Here is a 22,166-nt window from a genome sequence, read left to right as displayed (position 1 = left end):
TTTTTACAGGTTTAACAACCTGATCAGCAATAAACCGAGCCACAAAGAAACAGTCTCAAAATATCTCTTAAGAAAGAAGAGTATTTTGCAAGTTGAACCAGTGTGCCTATGGAAGTTATGCTCTGAGTTTGTCAGTTTTTTGGGGGTGTGGGTGGGGTCACCGTGCGATGACAATTTAAGAGAAACAATTTTAAAAGATAAAAGATTAATTTTGGCTCACAGTTTCAGTGGTTCCAATCCTAAGTCAGCTAGATCTGCTGCTTTGGGCCAGAGGTGAGACTCAATAGCTTGGTAGCACGAGTGTGTAGTAGAGGAGGATGTTCATCTCATGGCAGCCAGGAAGTAGGGAGGAAGAAACAAGGTATATATTTCCAGTGACCTGCCTCCTCCAATGGGGCCTCATTTCCTCTTTTCCATCACCTTCCAATAAGGCCATTAGAATCTTCAGTATTCTCAATGGCCCATTAACTGCTAACCAAACCTTTAACACACCAGTTTTCAGATTGAAACTGTTACTGGCTCTTAGCCTTCCAGAGACCTGGTAGAGAAGAACACCATCTCTCAAAATGTTTGCTTCCCATCCCTTGAGGAAACACTGCTCTGTTAAGGGCTGGCAAGAGGTTTATGTAGTCATTAGGAGGATTTATATGCATTCAGAAAGACAAAGACATTCTGAAAGGAGAGAAGGGAAGTCTTTTCAACAGAGAGAGGCTAAGCCTCTCCTTTTCCATTTGTATTTGCCCTCACCGTCACCTTCTCCTGTTACCATAAAATAACATTACAAACTTCTAATTATTTTCATTATAGTTTGTGCCTTTGTCTGAGCAAATGCAGTCACCTAAATATACAGCAAGTCCATAGTAACACGCAAATAAAGCAATTACCAGAACTACAATATGATGGATTTAGAAATTCAGTGTAATATTTGCCTTGGGGGAAATAACCTTCAATTGTAACAGAAGGGCGTTTGCTTTGTTTATCCATCTCTGGTGGAACTGGAAGAAGCTGCATCTTGATGTGAATGGAATGATTATGCGCCTGTCTTCTGCAGTTCATTTTTCTAGTAATTAAGTGCTTTCCTCTTCTACATCATCCTTCTAGTTCAACCAGTTAACGTTCTTGTTATGAATCTTGCCGCTTGAGTACCTAGATGTATAGTCATTACTCTTATTTTGAAATTGTCAGGAAGTTCTAGGGACAAGGTTTCTACTTGTTCTAGCTACAGAAATCAGATTGTTACACTTGTAAGCCCAGAACAAGTCAATCCTGGGAGCATCGTTTAGAATTCTCCAGAAACACGAGGTTTGGGGAACCACCTCTGGCATTCAGAAAGGAAGAGAAATTTCACAGACAGCACTGTTTCCTCCTGAACATGATGCTCAAGGTAACTCTCGCAACTGTCAAGCATCCCAGGGGAAGAGCGGGACATGTTTGGGGATGTTTCTTTTTGGTTCGGTTTCCTGCTGATCAGTTACTGTGAACATTTGTTCCAGGTCCTTTGTGGGAACCACCACATCCGGTCCAGTCCTTCCATAGTCTGGCTTCCCCCAGGAACCATGATCCCAGCCATGTGACTCATCTACAGCACTCCGAAAGGACTCCTCTTTAATACCTTCACAGCCTTCTTTCCTCCAGAACACTTTCATGTATTTGAAGTGTTCCATTTGGGAGGTATAGCTTACTTCCTCTGGCTACTCCTTCCAGATCTTTATGATGTACAAGTTTAAGACTCATGGTTTCTGGGAGATGAGAAGTCTTTGAAGTACTGAACAGAGTTTTTTGAATGAATTCAGTTAATTTAGGCAGATGTGCCCTCGGACCCAAATCCATGGCCTCTCAGACATAAGTTTAAGGAGAATGTTGTGTTTGCTTTCAGAGAGGTTTCTAATTTTATTTTCAGCTTATTTATTTAATTACTGTGGAACTGGGGATTGAACTCAGGGATTTACACTTACTGTGAAAGTGCTCTGCTGCAGAGCTACGTAACCTCAGTTCTCATTGTAATTTTTAATAAGGCTAGTGGTTAAGACTTGGCTAAATCTAATGCAGGCAACTGCTGGATCTTACCCAAAGAGAGTTTGGTTTTTTGTGAGTTTGATTTATTGCTCTACTTGTCCAGAACACTGGGGCTTTTAAGAATCTGCAAATATTTGCATAATTTCTGGGCAGCTATGGAAATAAAATGCTGTCCTCTGATTCAATGTGCTTTGGTATCTGCAAGAGTGAGGGCCTTTCCCATTGCTTCTGAAGGGAGAAAGGGTATCTCTCTCTCTCTCTCTCTCTCTTTCTCTCTCTCTCTCTCTCTCTCACACACACACACACACACACACACCACTTAGAAAAAAATCTCATCTTCCATATTCATTCATTTTAGGAAAACAAATGAACCCCCTGGTAAAGTTGGTCAGGAAGAACTTCCTGGCCTTACTTTGGGATCTACCTGAGAAGAATTCTGCTATCAGATAGCACATCTCTTTTTCATGCTTTTAGTGATGTCATTGTTGCAATAGTTATAAGGAGCCTGGAGTCTTTAAAAATGTTTTTTTGTTTAGGCAATTTTATTCAGGACATGTGACTAACCACGCAAGTAAATAGAAATTTATGTTAGCTAACTTCCATAGTGAAGCTAAATTTAGCCTCTTTTATAATATTTTCATCACTCCCACTGCCCACCCCTCTCACTCCCACTTTTTGAGACAGGGTCTCACTACGTAGCTCTGGCTGATCTCAAACTCACAATCCTCCAGCCTCAGCTTCCTCGGTGCTCAGATTACCAGCAATCTGTCAAATTAGGTTAGAGCCTGGGGCACATTTTCCTAGTGACTAGCAAAAATAGCAGGGGAATTTCAAAACTTTTGAGGAATTCTTTGCTACAAATATCTAACTCTTTTGTAAGTAAAACCATACAAAAATTTAGAGTCATCTTGTAGAGGTACAGGTGACTCAAAATGTGTGTGTCTTTCCAATAGGAATTCCGTACTATGCTAGCTGGGCACCTATGGCTCACACTTATAATCCTATTTACTCAGGATGAGATCTGGAAGATTGAAATCAGAGGCTAGCCCAGGCAGATAAGCTTGCATCTCTAAAATAGCTACCAAAAAGGCCAGCTATAGTTGGGGGTTTCATGGTAGCCTGTGAGCTGAGCAAGCAAGCAAAGAGAGTTTAAGGCTTTGATTCAAACCTTAGTACCTACTAAAACTAAAGCCATGCTGTATTGGCTTTAGTTCTAGGTACCCACATACTCTATGCATTATGGCATCTGAAACAGAGATCTGAGAAATACTTCCCAACTATAAGCCAACACACCACTTTGATTTTCATAGAAAAGTAAGTGGGAAAACCTGCAATTCCCAATGCTCTGTGACATAGCAGCAACTTTAGCTATGCAAATGCTTCTTCAGAAACCAGAATGTCCAGAGTTACACAATTGCTTATCAGAGATGGTCAGAGGTTCTGAACACTATGCAAAAGCTGGGATCCAATGTATTATACTCCACTCCCCCAAATTGTCTGCAATGTTCTTTTGTAGTATTCCTTTTATGTGTAAAATCGATGGGCTCCTAGATTGCCACACTTCATAGCCTTCTGCTCATAGTGAGAAGCTCTAATATTCTGCCACAACTTGGCAATACTGCAGTTTGTCTAATGAGGCTTTGTGACCTTGGAAAAGCAAGGAATTACAGTAAAGCCCAAGCATCTGTCATTTGTTTGTTTGTTTTGGGGTGATACTGGGTTTGAACTCAGGGCTTTGTGCTTGCTAGGCTTGAAGCATATGTTCTGCATTCTTTTTTAGTTTTTGAGGCTACCAGCAAATCATGGCTATGTGTTGTATGACCACACATGGGCAAATTTCCTCTAAATAATTAGAGAAAATAGTTGGAAAGGGTCTCAACGCTCTTGAGGGATTCTGTGCTACAAAGATCAATCTCTTTTATGAGTAAAAGCAAACAAAAATTTAGACTCATCTCCAATAGGTGAAAGGGGAAAAAAAAGCAGAACATAAACTGCAGGGAGATTCTGAATGAGAATAGCTGCAGTGTTAGTAACTACAGGAGTGATAAAAACGACAAATTGACTTATTTCTACAATACTGCACAATGATCTGTATATCTTTTTGAAGTATACCTTCTTTCTTTACTGGAAGTATGGTAATATGACAGGGTGAATATCCCTTGTAAATTATCCCTTATCTTCCTAATTCTTTTATAATCAGTCTTATCTCTTTTAATTGAGCTCTTGACAAAGGATGTTGTTTTACACAGGCTAATCCTTATCTTTCTTGTAAGCTGTTTTTATTAGTCCTATATCTGAAAGTAAAGCAGCATCATTACTCCCTAGGACCCAGGGCAAGTTAGTGATCTGGTCTTCCACAGCATAGTGTGTGACTGAGTTTTTATCATACCCTTATATTTCTAGAAAGTACCTGGAACTATTTCAGGTACTGTTTTCGGGAAACTCTACTTCAATGCTTCCTGAATAACAGTAGCCATTAGCTTGCCCAGCAACTCTAACAACTCTGTCTCTCTGTCTCTATCTCTATCTCTGTCTCTGTCTCTGTCTGTCTATCTGTCTGTCTGTCTCTCTGTCTCTCTCTCTTTCTCTCTCATCTCACATAGGGTCACAGGAGGATTAGGCAAGCATAAGAAAGATGAATCCTCAGTAACAGCACCTACCTGTATGCTATTACAGAGCAGAGGGCTGACCTGACATACCAACAACTTTCACTGACCTGTTGCCAGATAGAAAGTGGGCGTTTTCCAAGGAAGCTGCAGACTAAATGATCTACCAAGTTCTACTAGAAAAGGCAGAGACAGAATCACCGAGCACAGCCACTGACATACAGAGTTCAGCAGTTGACTTCAAGCAGTCAATCTTGAGCCATTTGCTGAGTGCTTCCTGAGTGTTGGTATTACTGGGCTTTCCTAACTGTGGATGTCTGTGACCTCCATACCCTCCAGTCTGTTTCTACAGACCTGTTGCCAAAGCTCAGCTGTGTGTGTGTGTGCATGTGTATGTGTGTGTGTTGGTCAGTTGTGGCGCTTGAACCCAGAGCCACAGAAGATTCCAATTTAAATATCCACAAAAGAGGAAACAAACACAGAGAGACTGGAACAGGCACCCAGTGCAGCCGCGTGGCAGCCACAGGCTCCAGCCAGAGAGCTATCCCAATTTATTTTTTTTCTTTTCCTCTCCCCCCTCCTTTTTTCCCCTTTCACGGCCCTCCAAGCAACTCAACCTCATCAGCACACAACACACTTGTGATCCAGAAACAGAATCTCAAAGCTGCAGCAGAATGCACCAGGAACAGCATTTTCAGAGACCAAGTGACTCCATGAGGAAACTCAAACAAAAGTCTGTCAGGGTCCTCCAGCCCTAGGACAGGTGCAGCCAGTGTCCTAATGCCAGAGTGCACGTGATGAGGCCTAATGGTCTCAGTGGGTCCTCTAATGCCAGGAACAGACTTGGCGGCTCTTTAAAGCAGGGGTCAGGCATGTGCTGGTCCTCCAAAATACAGATGTGTATCCATATGTGTGACACTGGTGGCATATTTCACCCAATAACCACACAGTTCATATTTCTATTAGCAGTCCATGGAACCTTCTCCAAAATTGATCATATCCTAGGATACTCAACAAGCCTGAGCAAATGGAAAAGGATTGAAGTAACTCTTTCATTCTATTTGATCACATGGAATTAATCTCTATCCCAACAGCAAAAGTTACTACAGAAAAGACTCGAACACATGGAGACTGAATAGCACACTATTGAACACTAGGTGGGTCACTAAAGAAATAAAGGATGAAATCAAAAAGTTCTTATAACTCAGTGAAAATTAAAACATACTGGAACCACTGGGATACAGCAAAGGCTGTGTTGAGAGGAAAGTTCATAGCTCTAACTGTGCACATAAAGTAAACAAATGGCTGAACTAACTACTTATAGCTGCTAGATAAACAAGAATAAAGCAAACCACAAACTAGCAGATAGAGAGATATAGTAAAGATTTAGGCAGAAATCAATGAACTAGAGACTGAAATATAATAAAATCAATAAAACAAAAACTGTCAAAAGAAAAGAAAAAAACCAAAAAGCTAATTCTTTGAAAAAAAATCAGTAAAATTGACAGACCACTACCTAAATTGATGAAGAAAAGGAGAGAAGAGACTCAAATCACCACTATTAGAGATGCCAATAGAATCATTCTAACAAACATCCAAGAAAAAAGATTATGAAGAGCTACTTTCAAAACCTATACTCAATGAAGATGGAAAATTAGTAGAAATGGATAAATTCCTTGAGACGTATAAACTGCCCAAGTTGAACCAAGAAGATACAAACCACTCAAACAGGCCCATAACATGCAATGAGACTGAGGAAATAATAAGAAGTCTTCCAACAAGGAAAAGCCCAGGTCTGAATTCTATAAGACTTTTATACTTGAACTAACACTGGTAAACTCCTCACACTTTTCCATAAAATAGAAAAAGAAGGATCAACTCCAAACTAATTTTATGAAGCCAGCAAAACACTCATCCCTAAGCCATCCAACAAAAAGAACTATAGATCAATCTCTCTGATGAACACAGATGAAAAGCTCTTCAATAAAATACTAGCCCACAGAATTCAGCAAGTAATAATAAAAAATCATACATTATGATCAAGTAAGTTTTATCCCTGAGATGCACAGCTGGTTTAATGTACATCAATCAATAACTGTGATACATCACATTTACAGAACCAAAGACAAGAACCACATGTGCATCTCAACAGATGAAGAAAAAGTCTTCAACACAATCCAACATAATGTGAAATCTCTGAAGAAGCTAGGAATAGAAGAAACATACCTCAAAATGATAAAGGCTCTATATGACAGACCAGCAGTCAACATCATACTGAACAGAGAAAATCTAAAAAATGAAAACCAGTTCATCTAAAATCAGGAACAAGGCAAGACTATAAACTCTCTCTGCTCCTTTTCTAGAATCCCTAGCAAGAACAGTAAGGCAGAAAAAGACATAAAATGGATTCACTGAGGGAAAGACAAAATCATTGGCAGATGGCATGATCGTATAGCTGAAAGACTCCATTCTCAAGCTCTTAGAGCTTAACAACAACTTTGGCAAAGTAGTGGGATACAAAATTAGCCCACAAGAAAATCAGTCACCTTTCTGTATACCAAACTTTACAAGCAGAGAGGGAAATCAGGAAAACAACTCCATTTGCAATAGCATCCAAACCAAAGAGGCATAAAGAAAAACTTTATAGAGGAAACTATAAAAATTTGAATAAAGAAATCAAAGATGATATCAAGAAATAGAAAGACCTTTCATGTTCATTAATGCATAGAATTAATACTGTGAAAATGGCCAGACCGCCAAAAATGATCTTCAAATTTAGTGCAATCCCCATCAAAATCCCAATGAAGTTCTTTACTGAGATAGAGAAAACAGTCCAAAAATCCATAGGGAACTGTGGAAGACCTCGAACAGCTAAAGCAATTCAAGAAGAAGAAGAAGAAAAAAGCAATGCTGGTGATATCTTGACCCCAGACCTCAAACTCTACTACAGAACTGTGATAACAAAAACAGCTTGATATTGGCACAAAAATTGACATGAAGGTCAGTGGAACCGACTAGAGGACCCTAAAATAAAACAATATATTTACAGTCATCTGATATTTGAGCTCCCTTATCAAGAAGATATCTTCTTCAATAATTGGTGTTTAGAAAACTGGACATCCATATGCAGAAAACAAAAGTGGATCCCTGCCGGGCGCTGGTGGCTCACGCCTGTAATCCTAGCTACTCAGGAGGCTGAGATCTGAGGATCGCGGTTCAAAGCCAGCCCGGGCAGGAAAGACCGTGAGACTCCTATCTCCAATAAACCACCAGAAAACTGGAAGTGGCGCTGTAGCTCAAGTGGTAGAGCGCTAGCCTTGAACTAAAGAGCTGAGGGACAGTGCCCAGGCCCAGAGTTCAAGCCCCACGACCGACAAAAAAAAAAAGTGGATCCCTGTTTGTCACTATGCATTAATATCAATATGAAGTGGATCAAAGACCTCAACACCAGACTGGAAATTTTGAAATTACTGCAAGAGAGAATAGGCTAAAAGATTCCCAGGAGCACAGAAGACAAGAGACTTGACGAATGGGATTGCATCAAGATAAACTAGCAAAGTACATCATTGCTAAACTAGAAAGACAGCCAACAGACTGGCAGATCTTCAGCAATACATCTGTCAAAGGCCTAATATCCAGGAGTTCAAGAAACCAACCCATCTCAAAGCTAATAAACCAATCACTAAATGCGCAAGAGAGCTAAGGAGAGACTTCTCAGAAGAGGTAAGCATGGCAAAGAAACAAATGAGGAAATGTTCAACATCCCTGGCCATAAAGGAAATGCAAACCAAGACAACTTTGATCTCACCGCTGTTAGATTGGCCAACACTATGGATTTGAACAACAACCAATGTTGACAGAGATGTGGGGGAAAGGAACCCTATCACACTGTTAGTGAGGATGTAAACTAGTACAACCACTTTGGACAGCAGTCTGGAGCTTCCTCAACAAGCTAAACATAGATCTTCCCTACGACCATACCATTCCTGGGCATCTACCCAGAACATTACAAGCCAGGATGCACCTGCCCATTCATGTTCCCTGCTGAACTACTCACACTAGCCAAGTTATGGAAATAGCCTAATGCCCTACAATAGATGAGTGGATCTACATAAATGTAGTCCTTATACACAATGGAATTTTACACAGCTATTAGAAAGAATAATATTATGTCATCTGAAGGGAAATGGATGGACCTTACAAATCATGTGAAGTGAGGTAAGCCACACTCAGAAAGCCCATCGTGCATGTAAAATCAGATGTTTTCTCTCATCTGTGGAAGCTAGAGCTAAAACATACTGGGACACGATCAACTACCAGGACTCTAAGCATTCACACACAATGAGAGCAAAGGAGCACACTCATGAGGGAGGAACACAAAGGTACAATGTCTCTGTGGCTCTGTTCATATGAAATAATATTTATCAAAATGAAAAGAAAGACATATCAAGAAATAGGAAGTTGAAAGCAAGTGGGAGTAGCTATAATCATATCAGACTGAGCAGATTTCTAGAAAATACTAGTCAGAAAGGTAAAGAGAGTCACTGCATGTTAATAAAGCAATATTCCATCACAAAGGTAGAAACATTCTAAAGATACATGCACTGATTTTTGATGCCTCTGATTTCATAAAATAAACATTGACCTCAGCATCTATTCTCATCAATACATAAAACATCTATACTCAAAAAGGATCGGCAAGGGTATCTCAGAACAAAACACCACTATTGAGGAAATACACTTTACAGAGACTTAAAGCATATTCTATTACACATAGAAGTTCACATTCTTTTCAGCTGCCCATGGAACTTTCTCCCAAACAGAGTATTTCTACTGTTGGTAGAAATGTAAATTGTACAATCACCATGGAAACTAGTTTGAAAGATTATTGAAAAACTAAACATAGAACTTCAATATGATCTGACCATACCACTCTTGGGTATGTAGCTGAAGGAAATTAATTCAGCATGCAATAGAATACAGCATTATTATTAATAACCCAAGCTTTAGTAATAAGTAGATAAAATACTATTAATCCAGAATGTGAAGACAGCATGGGCAGTCTGCTATGGGATAGTAAAGACAGAAATTTTGTCTTTACATCACCAGTCAGATACAACTTTTATATTCACGTGACACTGCTTTTTGGCTTACAGCCAATCATTCTAATTCTCCAGTGAACCAATGCACTAGGCATGTGGTTGGAAAAGGAGTTTGCCAGGCATTTACCAATGCTGGCTTTTATTGAATCTGTGACAGTGGCCTTTGGTAGATCAGCTCACATGGAAAATGGCAGATACCATGTTCAGAGAACAGACGGAATAAAGACATATCATAGACCTGCTGAAATTTCCAAAAGTTAATTTTCCTTTAACCTTTCACTTTTAAAAGTAACTTTTATATTTTAAACTCTTTTAAAATTTCTTGATAATGGGAAAAGTTAGCATGATTAAAGTTTTAATACACATATGCTAATGTTGCCCTCTCTGCTCAGGAGTGCCTTTTAATTTTCAGGAATGCCTAAGGTCTTTCTAGAGAAGTCATATGACTGAAACTGTACAGGAAAGTGTTGGAATTCAACAGACAATCGGTTATAAAGCTAGAAGACTACCTTTCCCTAGGGGAACTGAGAAATCTCCAGAAATTCCCCCTGGGAGAGGCCATACAGAATTTGGGAAGTACAATTAAGCAATTTCTGATGGCACACAGGCTCATCAGATCACGGCCCTCAGATGGGAGGCATTTCAGTCATTCTGAAGAAGCATCAGGTTCCAAGTCTTCATGTAAGTGCAAGGAACCTAAGGAGCTTTTTATATTTCAATAGTGCAAGAGCAGGAATGGAAAAGAAAGGGAAAAGAGGAGAGGGAAAGGAAGATGAAGAAAAAGGAAAAGAGAAAGAAGGGAAGGAAAGGAAGGAATCAGTTTTGCAAAATATCCTTTGCTTGTCCATATTTAACAATCTTTCAGTGAATTGAATGAAAACAACCTCTTCTTTCCCCCTCCCCCCAACTCTGAGGCTTGTTCCTGGGCAAAGATGGAGACCTTCACAGCCCACTGCAATAACAAAATGTCCGAATTGTCTCACTACCTGTCATGCTTAAGCAGGGAAAATGTGCCCTGGTTCTCTCTCTGAAATCACACACACCAATGATATCAACACTGCTTGCGGCCACTATGTAACTCTGCAAAACCAAGTTTTTAGTTAGGTAGTGTGTCATCCAAATGGCTGTCCATATTCCTATGCTAGTCATACCATTATGGAAAAGAAATGTTATTTTGCAGAAATGCTTTTGCTCAAAGGAATGAACGCAAGCTGGGAAGACTGAATTGTTCTTTCCCACCCCTGCTGGCATGGGCAGCACCCAGAATATGGCTCAGCAAACTATGGCCTGCAAGTCAAATCCAGCTTCTGTCTCCTACATCCCTGATGGCTCATGATAGTTGAAAATAAAAACAATTGTAACCTGAGAATTTAATGAAGTTTAATTTTGTGGTGTTATAGGGACCCAACTACATTTGTTTACATTTTTGTCTAGGACTGCTTTCACAAGCTCCAGTGCAGACTTACGTAGCTGTGATGGAGATTTTATGGCCAACATGAGCCTCCCATATTTACCTGGCCTTTTGCAGGAAGAGTATGCTGACCCCTGACCAACACTACCACATAATTTTTGCTGAATGAGGCTCACACAGAAGTGGCTAGTGACTCTCTCTTCCCTCTGAGCAACTGCCCATGTCCATTGTAGACTTCTACTGAAAGTGTGGACTGAATTATCAGATGTTCACACCTCACCCGTTTATGGGATGAAACATTCTTCATGCTCTAACACTACTTACATTCTGCATATACAATTGTTTTTGCCCTAGTTCTTTCCATTGAAGATTTTCTGTGGTTCTTCCTCATGTTCCTAAACCCTTGGCCACAGATAAGCTTTGGCACTAGGGCAAAAGTCAGTTCAAACAGATCGCAAACATTCCCTACAGTTGATTAACTTCGGTAATTTCAATTTAGAATTTATGACTGTCTCAAAAGATTATCCTCAGGATTTTCTAGATTTGGGGTACCATAGTGTTTCCTTCTGAAACTATGAAAGAAGAAATGACTCACAGAGAAAGGAGGATAAATTAAAACCAGACACAATGGAAAGACTTCTTGAGTCTTCTTGAGATGTAATGCTTTCATGTAGCAGTAATTAACTGCAGGTACTCATCTGCATGACTAAATCATTTGAATGGCTGTAAATTTTGTGTACTATGGTTATACATTGATCTGTCCGGTACCGTTTGTTTTGCATATTCTGACCCTCACACCGTTTACTTTTTAAAAAATTCTAAATTTTTGATCAACTTCTTTTTCGGACTGTTTTAGATTTACAGAAAATTTAAAAGTAAAAACCCCTTATACCTTAAACCTAACTTCCTCTATTGACAAGTAACTATGTTACACTTATTAAAAATTTTAAACCAAGATTGCCACTTACACTTTATTTGGGTTTCCTTCATTTTTATATCCTTTTTCTGCTTCAGAATATCATCCAGGACACACAGAACATATAATCATATGTACTTAGGCCTTTGCTTTACTCAGAGTTCATTTTCGATGGCTCTGCTAACAGTATTTTTTGAATACTGACCAAGTATTTAGGAGCAAGTCTCCTAAGAGGGATTTGTCTGCTTTCCTCATTTAGGCTGGGGTTATTAAACTAACTTTAAAACAAAAAAAAACCCATCAAGTATCATTTTCTTTCCATTCTATCAACAGTATTTAACATCGACATGCATTACCTTCAATATTGGCAAAGTGGTATCTGTGAAGTTTCTGCATCGTAGTTTTTTTCTCACCGTACACTTTCTAGGTTTTGGAAGAAGGCACCAGCGGCAGCCTACATTTCAGTGGGGTTATGCTTTATCCCCATGAAAGTGGAATGTTTACATAAACAAATCAGGAACTCTGCTTGGAAAATTTGTCTTATCTATCCAATAATTTATTTCCAGCAGTATGGCTTCACGATTTTAAAATGCATACATACATGTATACTTTGGATGATAATCCCTTATTACTTTGTTGTTCATTTGTCCATCTTGGCCATTGGAGCTACTCATTCATTCCTTGTTTCCCTAGAATGTTCCCTTCTTATAGTTTCTTACTTGCTTTTGGAGATAACATCTCAGCTAAATCTTTCAACATAATCTGTTTTCCCAATGTACACATAAGGTTTATGTCTGCCCTGGTTACTCAGTGTACTTACCTGGACAAGATCTTGAGGGCCTGAAGCGTATTTATTTTTCTCTCTAGTATTACAAGTTTTCATACAGAATGGGAGCTCAACAAGTATTTCTAGAAGTCCAGAGTTCAGTAGTATCAAACACATTAACCAGAAACCATGTGAGAACTGATAAGTAACAGTTCTGTGGAACTGCAAGGTCTTACTATCATATATAATTTAATAAGCTCAGGATAAGTAGTTGATCCAAGTTACATTTATATAATAATTGCTTTGCTTAGAGAACTGGTGCCCCCTGCCCTCCCCCCAAAAAAGCTCATGAGCATTGTGGCTATTATTTCCAAATCACTTACTGCTGGCTGGGGATTGTATAACCACTGAGAAATAACCTTGTTGAGGACTATTCTTAAAACAATGACTTCAAATTTACAAGGTATCTTCCAAGATATACATTAAGATTGAAACAGGCTTTTGGGATGGACAATGCTATCAACTTAAGTGCAAACTCCTTATCTTAACTGATCACCTCTTCCTGATGGGACTCATCTTCATCCATTCTCCACAAATCACATTTTGCTATTACTGCCTTTCCCTCTTAACCTTGTAACAGAATGAGAATTCTCAACCAGGCCTTAGTAGGCTCCACTCTACTTCAACTGCATCCTGTAATTCCAACAGTCCAGTACCGGTCCAGTAACACTCATCTTTCAGAAGTTGTAGCTTAGTCTCATAAATCTTAATACTTAGGAACTCAATCTTGAGAATTTTGTAAAGTACTCAAGTCTGTGATGATTCCTATTCATTGGGTATAAGACAAGCTTTGTGAGAACCCCTAAAAAGCCACAAAATAGATTAAATGGAAATATACCTTGTCTACCTATATTAAGTATTTTTGGTGTTACAATGTGTATGATCTATAACCATTATTTAACTAGTATGCAGTTTTTACAAGAGTTTGGTAAGGATGTCTTATCAGAGACTAATATTTGTGTATGTGTGTGTTGGCCCTGGGGTTTGAACTCATGCCCTGGGTGCTGTTCCTATTTTTTCCTCAAGGCTAGTGTTCTACCCACATAGCCACAGATCCACTCCCGTTTTTTTTTTTTTCCCGGGTGAATTAAACATAGACCTGCCTGGGCTGGCTTTGAGCCAATCCTCAGCTCTCAGCTTCCTGAGTAGTTGGAAAATAGGAAGCCACCGGTGCCCAGTTTAGTTTTTTTTTAACTTTTTACAAGAAATAATTCGAAAATACTTTAAAGGAAAGTCTTAATTAAAAAGCTGCATGCTTTGATAACCAAATGCATCTAAGTGCACCCTTCCAAAGAAGCTAAGGGAACTAATATCAATTCACAATGAAGGCAGCCTGAAATAAAACATACAATTGAGTTCAAATATTTATTATTGCATACTTATAATTTCAGCTACTGGGGAGGCGGAGATTGAGAGGAAGGTGGTTTGTGACCACCCAGGAAAAAAATATGGGAAGACTTCCATCTCAACATACAAACTATGTTTGGTGTTTTGTGTCTATTATAGTTAATGTGGAGGTAAAGTTGCCATCTTATATGGCTTTGGTCAAAAGTGAAAGCTTATCTGAAAGAGAAATTCATCTAATGTTTGAAATGAACTTACTTGGAACTCATACAATGTGAACACCATTCATATGCTTTCTTGCATACATATTAATGTGCTTGATTATGGCATATTTCTCCAGACTCTGCAGGAGGTTACTTAATAGAAAGTACATGTATTGCTAATTTTCTGATATTCAGGTAAACCAATGTGAACCTGTGGCTGGTCTTAGTAATTTCAAATTGAGGGATACATTTGTGATACTGATTACATTATGCAAAACATCTTCATTAAATTGTCTTCAGCTCCTTGTTTTTATTTGAGTGTGGCAGGCAGCTCTACTATGTTCTTTTGCTTTTTGAGGAGAATCCTGTGTCTTACCAGGGGCCAGCCTAAACTGTCATCAGGCAGGGGTAACAGGTGCATCGCACTACCCCTGCTTGTTAAAATAAGGTTTCCTTGCTGGGACTTGGTGGCTCACTTCTGTAATCCTACTCCAGAGGCTGAGATCAGAGGATCACAGTTCTGCCAGCCTGGGCAGGAAAGTCTGAAAACTCTCATCTCCAATTAAAAACCAAAAAGGATGCACATGGTGTTGTGGTGGAAGTGCCAGCCTTGAACACAAAAGTACAGGGAAAAGTGCCCAGGCCCTGAGTTCAAGGCCTAGGATCAGCATACACAAAAAAGAAAGAGGAATCCTTATTAACTTATTGCCTGAACTAGGCTCAAACTGTAATCGTCCTGATCTCAGGCTCTCAACTAGGTGGATTACAGACAGGAGCCACCATGCATAGCCCAGTTTTGTTTTGTATTTTTTAATAAAATGTGTGGAGTATAATTTTACTATCTTTTGCTGAAAAGTGCTCTCAGATTTTAAAGCAGCTCTATATGACATGTGTTTGGTTTGCTAATCTTAATTTTAAAAAAAAAATTTTTGGGTCCAGTCGTGGGGCCTGAACTCTTGGCCTGGGCACTGTCCCTCAGCTCTTCAGCTCAAGGCTAGCACTCTACCACTTGAGCCACAGTGCCACTTCCAGCTTATAAGCTTTTTGCTTATATGGTGCTGAGGAATCGAACCCAGGGCCTCATGCGTGCAAGGCAAGTGCTCTACCACTGAGCCACCTTCCCAACCCGCTAATCTTACTTTTTTACAATTTGAAAATTACGTATAAAATAAATGGGCTAACAAATCATGATCTGTAGGCAAAATTTTACAATTCCATCTATTTTCTGAGCATTTGTTCCCATTCTATGTGTGGCAGCTTTCCTGCTTTACTGGCTGCCGAGTAGTTGTATCTCCAACAAGGATAGCACTAGTAACTGACAAGGCAGCTCTAACTGTCAGTATTAGTGCTATCCTGGTTGGAGCAAGGATGGGTACATTATGTGTACATTATCAGCACATATATGGCAGTGAGAACTAGCTTCACTTGGTCAAAAATTTAAGTCTAGGTCCGGATCCAGAGGTGTTGGGGGTTAGTACCAGCCTACAGTATTTCACAGTTGTTCACAGGTAAGTTTTTATAAAATTAATGTATGCTACTTCTTGAATGCTTATATCCTCACATTTGACAAAAATTTTAGCAGCTTATTGTGGCTCAATAAATTTTTATTATTTTTTGTTATTTATTTTTATTCAAAAGAATTTATTTCCCTATCACAAAAATTAGATAACCACACCACCAACAGCAGCAAAGTCCATGGAGTTATATTGATGGTGGAGAGTTCGCTGGGTATTCCCAATGTCCCAAAGGTCATAAAGGAGGAAAAAATGGAAAAAGGTATTCGAAAGAAATCTAAAACCCAGATGACTTTGGGAGGGACATCACACGACATTTCTGTTTCTTCTCTCACTGTCACAGCTGCAGTTGTTTTTCAGCAAGACCGAGCACAAGATGTCTTCAGTAAACCCTTCATACCAATTCTAGCACCTAAATGGAGGGAAAAACAGGATGAGTATTATATAATAGTTTTAAAAATAGAGTTCAGTGAATCTCTAATATGTTTATCAATGGGAAGCAAATAAAGAATATTTACCAACTGGTGGAATGCTCAAGAAGGTGAAGGTATTGGACATTAATCCTTTCTTACTTTCAATTCAAGCACTGCATGAACTCTTTCAGATTAGTTATCACCACAGTTAATTAGTAAGCTTTCAAGATAAATAACATGGAACATGGATAAATGAATTGATGGCTGATGGCATAGCATAAAAATAATATATTTGGAATATTTGTATCTATTTTCTTTTCAGAAAATTTAAAATATTACTGTTGCCAATTTTAATCTACTTATTTCTCCTACTGACAAAAATTAGTTGGCTCAAACAAACACTTCTCAAATACTAATGATTAATGTGTACATCTTTTTCCCTTGCTTCTTTCATTTTCAACGTCAACCATCTGGTATGATATTTTGTTAGTGCTACTATTTTGTTATTAAAAATAAGAGGAAAGCAAATGGCTAAGAAAGGACAGGGAACATGAAGGTAATTATGAGACACTGACAAAAAGAATTATTTACATTTAGACTGTAATTCCAGGTAGCATAGAACTAAAGGTACTATCTTTCTGTTCTCATACTGCTAAGGTTTGACTTATACCTTTGCTTCCATAATGACCTTGGTCTTTGTATTAGACAAACAGGTTAGTTAATAAATATAGAGATTCACACTGCAAAACAACATCTTGGATTTGTATACAATGTCTTCTAACTAGCGATCCTCTTACTTTAGCTTCTCAAGTGCTGGGATTACAACCTCCTGAGTGCTGATCATTATGCCATCATATTCATCTCAAAAGCCTAGTTTTCATTTAAGCTATTTTGGCTTCTTTTTGGAAAGGCCTACCCAAAGAGATAAACTAGCTACCTAAAAAAACAAGACTACCATCTCATACAATTTATTTGGTTTGGATTTACTTTCTGGGTGGCTATTGTATTCCCTACCTCTGATAAGCTGAGGAAAATCATGGAAAAATTAATGTTCACTGGAAGGTTAAAAAAATAAAAGCCTTTCTCATAATCCAGGGAAAATATGTAGGTATGCTCAGTACGTATACTAGTGAAACCTATGCACTAAAAATCTCCACCAAAATACTGTTGTTTAGAAAAATTTCACTGCTTCACCTAGCTTTATTTATCTAATAGTCCACATACAAATATCTAAATAGTATTATTTGACAAAATTTTTATTTCCTATGCTTCTGTTTACTAAGTGTCTGGAAAACATTGTATTTGAGTTTGTGACTGAGACTGTTCCAAAGAACATTCCATTTTCAGACTTCATCAGTGGCTTAATCCTGTATCAATCAATTTTCAAGCAACACTAAAATTTTTTCTCTATCCTAATTCACTTTAGGAATTCAGAAAAAAATCTACTTGTCAGAAAAGAAAAAGAAGAGAAACGTGAGAATGAGTAATATGAGAGTACAACATATTTAAGTGCAGTGCACAGGTACTTCTCATTGTATCTTGGACCCTGACTACTGAATGCCTTGGAGGTTAATTTGTAGAAGGGAAGCTAAGAGTGCTTGGCTCCCAGTTAATGCTAAATAGTCTTCATCTGTTATAACCACCCATCAATCCACCTACCACCTGTACAATCTCAATAAGCATTATCATCTTCTCCATAGTTACAAGCTACCTATTACTTTCTCCTTCAATCTAGTCATACCCAAGGAAGCAATGGCCCATAATTTGGAATGAACTTCAAAACTCAATATACTGTTATAGTCTAAAAAAGGTTCTGAGTTTAAAATGGAGATGTATGAAATAGCTTACCTTAATTGTACCCTGACTGTTAGCAGCAATCAGCACATTGGACTCCTAGAAAAAGAACAAGAGTTTTTAAGTACAGAAAAAAAAAAATCCTGAAGGGTACCTTCAAGAGAATAATTTCCTCTTCTTTCTTAACTTTACCCTAAGATACCAATGGAATCTGAAGTGGAGAGCCAACTTTCAATGTGCATTTGTCAGGTTTAAAGGAAAACTCCTTTTTTTAATGATTAAGTTCTAATACAAATTTTATTTTATTTATTTTATTTATTTATTTATTTTTGGGTCCAGTCATGGGGCCTGAACTCTGGGCCTGGGCGCAGTCCCTCAGCTCTTCAGCTCAAGGCTAGCGCTCTACCACTTGAGCCACAGCACCACTTCCGGCTTTTTTCTTTTTGCTTATGTGGGGCTGAGGAATCGAACCCAGGGCCTCAGGCATGCAAGGCAAGCGCTCTACCACTGAGCCACCTTCCCAGCCCCCTAATACAAATTTTAGAAGTAGAAAATTTCTGAACACATAGAAAAAAGAAAGGAAAAAGGATTGCTAAGGGATATAAAGCTCAGAAAAAAAAAAGTCTGAAATAAAATACAGGACTAGCCTTAGAAAAACAAAGCAATTGCATCCTCAGAACGCTTCACTCATTTTTTGACATGACATAGTAATTATAATTAGTGTAAATGCTGCTTATACCTTTGGGTAGACATTTATAATTAGGGAAACAGTAGAGAATATTCATCTTAAAGAAGGGAAGGTTGTCTTTGCAAATAATCTATCATTCAGCATATGTACGGTGTATATAACTCTGGTGATTACTTGAGTGAAAATTTATGCCACAAAGTGTGCATTATTACACACAAAGTGTGTATTATTATTACATAATAATAATAATGATAGGGAAAAGGAATGGCCAAGAATGAGCTCATCAGATAATCTCAGAAAGCAGTAAGAGCTGGGGCATGCTTCCTGTGACAGTGTGTATAGTTGGGCTATGCAGTATTATAGGCTTGCTCTCCAAGATAGACACTTAGGAGGCAGAAAAACTCAAGACTGCCACAGAGTCTAGATGGCTGAAGGAAAGACCAAATACAAATTATAGCGATGTGAAACAGAAAAAGGTGTCAAACTTCAATGAAGGCCAGGATCTTCCTGAACTTTCTTCAGGCTTCATGACTAAGTGATGGGAAGAAGAAAGAAAAAATTTTGACTTGTATGCTGGGAAAGTTACTTCGGCCAATCTGAGGTTTAAGTTCTAGTTTCCTTGATATTCCCTGGTATAAGTAATTTGTATTTTTACAAGTTTACATGTTTCTTTATTGTAATTTTCCATTTGGTTTTATAAAGCTACTTGTGAAAACAGCTCATCTTGTTACTACTGGCATATGAGGGAAGAAATCATTTCTCCAGTTACCACAACAATTTTAGTAGGACTGGAATACTTAGATGGAGTTAGTGGTGATAGCAACCAGGGTTTTAGTTGTTTCAAGGAATAAACGTGGGCATGGGCACTGCTGATCTTTTCCCAGCTGAAGGTTCTCCTTAAATAAACATTCACAGTTGTCCTTGAAAACAGTGACAGAATTCACTAAGAGAGGTTCAGTATCCTCTTTTGGGGGAATTATGGGTGATTCCTGTGACTTCATGTGTTCCATATTGAGAGGAGATGAAATGAGGAGACCAAGAAGATAAACTTGAGATTGACCTACTCTTTTTAGTGACCTAAATTTAGCAAATGGTTGGCATGGATTCTGAGCCTCTTTAAGAAATATAACTCACCCTGAACTCGTCAAAAGCAGACTTTCTAGAACAGAAAACGGCAAAGAGAGACACTGTAGGCTACAATATAGATTTCTCCCAACAAAAACTTTACAACCAAAGCTGTGTGATATTAGAACTGCCACTAGAGGACCCAGCGATGACTCTTTTATGAACAATACTAAGAAGCAAAGCTGCAAACAGCATGGAATGATTGTTGCTGTTTAAGAATGGGAATGACTCCACATTTTCCAAGAATCCTTTTCATTGGTGAAAGACGCTTTTCACCACTAGATGCTGTAGCCATGAAGAAATGCACTCTCTGCTTCAGAAACATACAGTGTCAGAGTTGGAATTTTGGATTAGGGATATCCAACTTGCATTACCTTACAACATAAAAACTTAGGCTTATATTAAATAAGATCATTTAACTAGATAACCTCTGAAGATGGTCCTGGAATCCGTGTCACATTAAATTCAAGAAGCAGACATATTTCTCATCAGGCTGCCTTTGGACTCAGCTTCCTGGACAGGTGGGGTAACAGGCATGAGCCATTAGCACCTAGCTCACAAAGAGGTCTATAGTCTTCTCTTAGAGGAAAAGTAACTTCACAGAATTTACTTCTGCATGCACAGACAGCTAGTAATTGGCTTTCAGGATGAACTAAGCCACAACTATGTTAAGAAAGTCTCTTTCTATATCTAATTAACAAAAAGTGGAACAATATAAATGTTACAAATATAGGCAGAGCAAATGAGTGAAATAAACAGTCTTTAGATTTATACAAATAGTAACTCCAAACTATATCATTATGGGTAAGTTGCTTAAAATATTTTGATCTAAATGTACTAAAAAATGGACAAATGCTAATAAAATTGAGACAACAGAATTACTGTTATGAACAAACAAAACAAATACATATGGGCTTGGAATTAAATATATATTTACAAGTGATTGTTCTGTGAGGTAAAATTGCTTCTAGCTTCAAAAAGAGCCAAGTAGCCCCAAATGATGAAATAATTAAATGGAAAACCAGGTTGTTATACAGTTTAAGGAAGAGGCATAGAGAACCAAAAGTTATGACATGAAAAAATATTTAGTAATAATGTGTTTACTTGATCTCAAAAGCAACTCTAACTCATGTTCAAATTTTTATTATAAAGGGCCTCTGTACAGGTCTGTGAATAAGTAGGACTTTAGAAACTGGCTTTGACAAAAGTTTTAACACACAGCCTATCCTGGCCTTGAGGATAGTTAAAGAATGAAGGTTAATTTTAGATGTCAACTCAACTAAATTAAGAATTATCTGTACTGGTAAAGTGTCGTGTCTGCAAGGGTGATTTCAAAGATGTGGACAAGATACGCCCTCTATGTGGGTTCAGCATCACCTAGTCAGTCACCTGGGAGACTGCACAGAACAAAAAGGCAGAAAGTAAACTAGCTCTCTTTCTCGGGCTCTGCAACTTCTATTAGTGCTAACACCCAAGTTCTTAGGCCTTCTGCCTCAGACTGAAGGTTACTCTATGTGCTTTCCTGGTTCTGAGGCCTTTCAACTTAAAGAGTCATCCTACTAGCCTCTATTGTCTGTCTAATGCGGAACTTCTCAGCCTCAACAGCTCTTGAGTCAATTCCCTATATTCTATTATTTTTCTCCTTTGTCAAGTGATTTTATGAAGAGATGTCGTATTACTTTTGGATCGCAGAGTTTACACTTCACTTTTGCCAAGGTTTGCTGCCACCAGTAGAGTCCCCTAATGTGACCAGAATGTTTATTTTCTATGCTGTGCATGGATGGCAAGTAGGAGCTCATACAAGATAGTTAAACAAAGGATCTAAGACAATCTTCAGCTAAATAAATGCTATTTCTAATCCGAATAGCTTCTTTTTGTCCCTGACCTCTTTTGGTATGTGGTTTTCCTAAACTGACATGGCAAAATGAGTGTAAATATGTCTTAGAAAGAATAAACCTCAAACTACAATCTATCAATGAGATCTTGCCCTTTAAATTGAAATGTTAACAGACCTATCTGCACTCTATAAAGGAAAAGGTGTACTTTGAATTATTATATCTGTTAGATAGACAATAAATGAAGTTGTATCTCATTTTACTGTCAGGTATAAGAAATATTTCTGAATTATCTGTAACTTTAATTATATTACTTTGATAACTTTATAGACTATGTGACTAATCTGTACAGATATCCAATGAGAAAGCTATC

The 22,166-nt window shown here is 38.3% G+C and overlaps 1 protein-coding gene across 1 annotated transcript in view; it reads right to left on the bottom strand.

Moving 5' to 3' along the window:
- Nucleotides 1-16,017: 16,017 nt before the first annotated feature.
- Rfwd2 (ring finger and WD repeat domain 2, E3 ubiquitin protein ligase) overlaps nt 16,018-22,166 on the bottom strand; it is a 98,968-nt gene continuing 92,819 nt past the window's right edge. Inside the window, exons 19-21 of the mRNA XM_013015742.1 lie at nt 18,200-18,244; nt 16,457-16,571; nt 16,018-16,350 (exon numbers count right to left, since the gene is read on the bottom strand). Of these exons, the coding sequence (XP_012871196.1) occupies nt 16,560-16,571; nt 18,200-18,244 (57 nt within the window). The 3' untranslated portion in view covers nt 16,018-16,350; nt 16,457-16,559. The remainder of the gene's footprint in view (nt 16,351-16,456; nt 16,572-18,199; nt 18,245-22,166) is intronic.

The sequence above is a fragment of the Dipodomys ordii genome, unplaced genomic scaffold (assembly GCF_000151885.1).
Source record: "Dipodomys ordii isolate 6190 unplaced genomic scaffold, Dord_2.0 Scaffold27, whole genome shotgun sequence".
Taxonomy (NCBI): Eukaryota; Metazoa; Chordata; class Mammalia; order Rodentia; family Heteromyidae; genus Dipodomys; species Dipodomys ordii.
The sequence above is the reverse complement of the archived record's forward strand: the minus strand, read 5'-3'. Positions and strand labels throughout refer to the sequence as shown.